This window comes from Populus alba, chromosome 5 (genome assembly GCF_005239225.2).
Source record: "Populus alba chromosome 5, ASM523922v2, whole genome shotgun sequence".
NCBI classification, from domain to species: Eukaryota; Viridiplantae; Streptophyta; class Magnoliopsida; order Malpighiales; family Salicaceae; genus Populus; species Populus alba.
The window spans coordinates 9,388,399-9,393,134 of NC_133288.1; the positions used below are offsets into that span (position 1 = coordinate 9,388,399).

Genomic DNA, 4,736 nt, shown 5'->3' on the forward strand with positions numbered 1-4,736 from the left:
GAGTTTTGATGAATTAATATGTGTATTGCTATGAATTTCATATAAAAAATGATGATGATGAACTTACTAGTGATTAAAAATGAAGTATAAGACAACTAGAAAATTAGGGACATAATACAGAAATTAAAAAAAAAATATTTAACATTTATGTTTAACTCACTTGTAGAAAACATTAAGTAAGCAAGAATAACATCAATTTGTCATGACAATCCTTTTAAGCTATTGTTTTAGCTACTCTTTATCATATTTCAGCATATAATTGTTGCCAAAAACTTCACTAGTTCTTGGAAGACTTAGAAAACACAAGCATTGAACCCATCCTAAACTAAAAATAGATGAAGGACAATTTGGTTGAATATATTGAGAAAAATATATTTGATGAGATTAATAATAAAGTTATTACGAAGTAGTTTTAAAATATAAAAACTCGAAGAAAACAATTATAATATAAGTTTCTCATTATAGAAGTATTGTTAAATTAATTTTTCTTGATATAAGTTAGTACATATGTTTCAAATTGATTTCTCTATGTCGCACATATCTATATAATACATCATATCAAGTATTTGTTAGTATTTTGCCTCCTTATTTGAAAAAACTTGGCTCCGCCACTGTGTGAGACATATCTCACCCTTAAAAGCTAGCTTTTAATGGGTAGATAGGCCCAAAACAACTTTAACAATGTTGATATAAGATCTTTTTTAGGAAAATAAGTATTTTTATATTTTTATTCTTTATTATGATGCTTTCCCTTTCTTTTCTTTTTTCTCATATTCAAAGGACATATTTTTTCTAGCTTATTGTTCATATTAAATATCATTATGATTTTTTTAGCTTTTTTTTGTTGTGATAAGCATTTTAGTAAGGATAGACAGTAATGAATAAAATTAAGTATTTTAAGAGTCTTTCTATGCTTGTGATGTTATTTTTTTTTAATCTTTAAGGGTTTTGATATGTACCAAACCTTTTCATTATTCGCTCCTATCTGCATCACATGATGAATAGGTTTTTCAGCATGGACTTTATGTTGAGTTTTATCTTATAACAATGCATCTAATTATAAGGCTTTCCTAGCCGGTTTTAGCTTAACTAAGACTCTAAATACCTACCATGTTTAAGTATAAAGTGACTTCTAGCTTATCGTTGTCCAATATGAAGGATAAATTGACACAAAGAGCCATCTATGGTGAAGTATCAACAAAATGCACTAGCCCACTTTTCTTTCAAAAATAAAGAAGAAAACTTGATCTCCAATGCTAATATCCCTTAACAAGAAAATGGCAAAGCCAACATTTTATCAAAGTTAGCCATTATTAATCATGTGGAACTTGTCTTAATGCTTTGATAAAAGTTTTTGAATAGACGAGCATAAAACACGCAGGAGAGCTTATAGGCAGAATTTGACATCAAAGAGCCATTCATGGTTAAGTATTAACAAAATATCCCATCCCATTTTACTTTTAAAAACAAAGATGGAAAGTTAATCTATATTTCTAAGATCTATTACCTTAACACCAATTTTTTTTTTCAATCTCACCTATCAATCTAATATAAAATTTATTTTGTATTTTAATTTTGATCATAATCTTTTTAATCGTTATTTTTATAATCCTTTTGTATAATTGAAATTATTTTTTAAAAATTGGGCTTCATAGTTTTTTTAGACATGGTTTTTTAGGTCTAATAATTCAGATATCGGGTTTGAAAAGTTAACACAAGTTGTTATTTTTTTTATATAAAAAATAACCTTTATGATTCTCTTTATATTTTTCTATTAGGTTTTCCAATCTTATAATCCAAGTTATGGATTTGATAGAATATCCTAGGTTATCCTGATCACTTTTCTTTTTAAATTTGATTCATTTACTATTGTTTTCTATTTCTTTCATCTAATTAAAATAAAACTAACTTATTTAATCTAGTCAGGTCTATGACCAAAGCCATAGATTTTTCTTTCTTTTTAAAAATACACTTATGACACCTAAACATCATTTTTTTATAAAAAAAAAAATTGAAAATATCCTTTCTTCCAGGATCATAATGCAATTTAGACACAAAATAATTTTTTTCTTTGAGGTGAATTATGATCCAAATGTCCTAATATGTATTGATTAAAAATAATTGTGAAAACCTCACAAAAGTTCTGATCCAATGAAACAATCTCAATAAGGTTTTCCATCGAGTTTTCATCTTGATTAAATCTCTAAAACATCAATAAATTCTAAATTAATTTCTTCCTGACAATGTAAGTTTCTGATCCAATGAAATAATCATAAAAAAAACTCATGTGATTTCTCTTTATTTATATACAAAGAACTATTGAATCTTCCACGATTTTCCCTTTGCGTAATTGATATTTTATGTAATAGTCAGATTATTTTCTCTAACATTTCTTATATAGTTTGCTCTATCAAAAGATTGGAAGAACTTCAGCGGAAAAAGAGAAATTATCCTCCTTTCACATGAATACGCAATAGTTTTTTTCTTAACTAAAACTAGGAAATGAATTTATTGAGAAATCATCCATTGGTAAGTTGAGGGTCAATCAAGATAAAATAAATGAAGAAGAAGAAGAAGAAGTTAGCAACCTATCTAGTTAAGATTGATCGTATTGGCTTGGGATTTTTGTCGAGGCTTGCCTAGATTATTTATGATCCAATTTACCGACGTGGAGCCCTGATGGACCCAGTCATCTCTTTGGACTAGATGAGTTCAGTTCAAGTGGAGGCAGGTCCTAATCAAGTTAAGAGTGCTAAGCTATGAAACTAACGAATCAAGAAGATCAACATGGATGGTCCAACCACCCTTGTCAACTTCAATTAACAAGATTACAGTGTAGTGGACGCGAAGAAACAAAGTAAGTAAATAAATGAAAAACAAAAAGCCCCATGATTTATTTAACAACTTCCTTTGAAGTAAGCAAGCACATTAACAACAACCTCTTATAATTGATAGCCAGCTCCTTGTATTAAAAGGAGCAAGCTAGGTCTCTCTTTGTCACCCATTGAATCCATTCATTCCCTGATTCTTACTCTTCTTTTCCATCACATATATAGAGTGGATATACATATTTTTCAAGTGCCAAGCATGAACAGGGAAGAGGGTGGATTACTGGTGGTCAATGGACGGGCGGAGATTGATACAAGAGCACCATTCAAGTCTGTCAGAGAAGCAGTGATGTTGTTTGGGGAAAGAGTTTTAGCTGGGGAGATCTATGCCAACAAGCTCAAAGAGGTTCTCACTACGTCTCTTTGATCTTCTCTATATATCTCTTATGTTTGGATATCTGTTCTGGCATCGAACACAATTTCTTTCCACGTACCAATCAAGAGCTACAGTTTCAATCTTGAATTTAATGGTGTCCCAAAACAGAACTTGTGTCTTATATATATATAAATATAAAACTTCAATGATAATTTAATAATACTGTGTTTTTTAATGTCATGTCTAGTACGTAGTTGCCATTGTTTGTCCTTTTTTAACGAATTATTTTAGAAGGAACTCATAAAAGCTCATGGCCAGCAGTACTGAATTATAGAAAATTCAAGTAATTAATAAACTTTATCCTCTTTTTTAGATGTCATTAGAATCTCAAACCTTGCCACTAGAAAATAATTTTATTTTGCTAATCAAGGTACAAATTTTTTTTTGTTAGATGCGAACAGGAGGGAGAGAAAATGGACAGGCTGCTCCCTCCAGATTTGGAGCCTTAACAGCTGAGCTTGAGGAAACAAAGCAAAGCCTCCAAAAAGCAAGAGAAGAAGGTAACTTGATGACCTACAGCATAAAATCTCTTAGAGAAGAACTTGAAGGAACAAAGAAAGAGCTGCAACGATTAAGGGCAAGAGAAAGAATGCATAAAAAACAACCAGTACTTGATGATCCAGAGATTGAAGACATCAAGTTCGTTGAAAATGCAACCAAAATGGAGATGATCAAGAACCAGACTGGTATTGAAGAACCTACAGACCTTCAAAAGAAGAGAAGCGTGAAATTCGCTAGTCCTCCATCATTGGCAAAGGTTATTGTTTCGAAAGAGGAAGTGCTAGAGAGACCTCACTCTTTTAAAAGTATGGCCAAGAAAAGGTCTCTAATCCCTCTTCTAGGATGGTTATTTTCAAAAAAGAAAGGAACCCAGGATGATGAGTCTCCTAGATAATATTGAGAAGCTGCTCATAGATGGAATTTCAGTTCTCGAGCGGTCTGCAAGAATGAGAAGTCTCCTTCGGCTTTTTTAGTAATGACGGTGAGAAAATAATCAAATACCATTGCAAGCCACTTTTAGGCGTCCATTTCTTCGGGTTTTTTTTTGTTTTTTTTTTCACGTGTTAAAAAAAATTGTTTCTAATAAACTCAACACATTTTTGTAAGGTTGGAATTCTTTCTTTAATGTAAGGTTGTGAAATGGGTTTGGGCCAAGTCCGAGAAGTTTTTAAAGCTTGTAATAAAATAGATCCCAATTTTCTATCTCATATGTTGGGTTCAGATTTTTTATTATTATTATTAAATGGGGAAACATTTTTAATTTATAAAAATAAATTTAATTTATATGAAATATATGAAAAATAACAAATAAATCATACTAACTTCATGAAAAATTAAAAATACCCACTATAATTAAAAAAATATTTTTATTTAAAAAGACTAAAAAAAAAGACATTAGAGGGGTATTAATTAAAAAACAAACTTAAAAATATTTTAAATATGAAATAAAAAAGGTATTAATTGAAGAAAAA

The 4,736-nt window shown here is 29.9% G+C and overlaps 1 protein-coding gene across 1 annotated transcript; it reads left to right on the forward strand.

Moving 5' to 3' along the window:
- Positions 1-2,928: 2,928 nt before the first annotated feature.
- Positions 2,929-4,472, forward strand: LOC118029842 (WEB family protein At2g17940). Its single transcript, XM_035033787.2, has 2 exons — positions 2,929-3,234; positions 3,656-4,472. Exons 1-2 carry the CDS (start codon positions 3,088-3,090, stop codon positions 4,157-4,159), a joined length of 651 nt encoding a protein of 216 aa, XP_034889678.1. The 5' UTR covers positions 2,929-3,087; the 3' UTR covers positions 4,160-4,472.
- Positions 4,473-4,736: the final 264 nt, after the last annotated feature.

Excerpts from the sequence above, each read along its gene's own strand:
- LOC118029842 (XM_035033787.2), top strand. The coding sequence starts at position 3,088 with ATGAACAGGGAAGAGGGTGGATTACTGGTGGTCAATGGACGGGCGGAG. Across the intron at positions 3,235-3,655 it reads ATGCCAACAAGCTCAAAGAG|ATGCGAACAGGAGGGAGAGA; the intron begins GTTCTCACTACG and ends TTTTTTTGTTAG.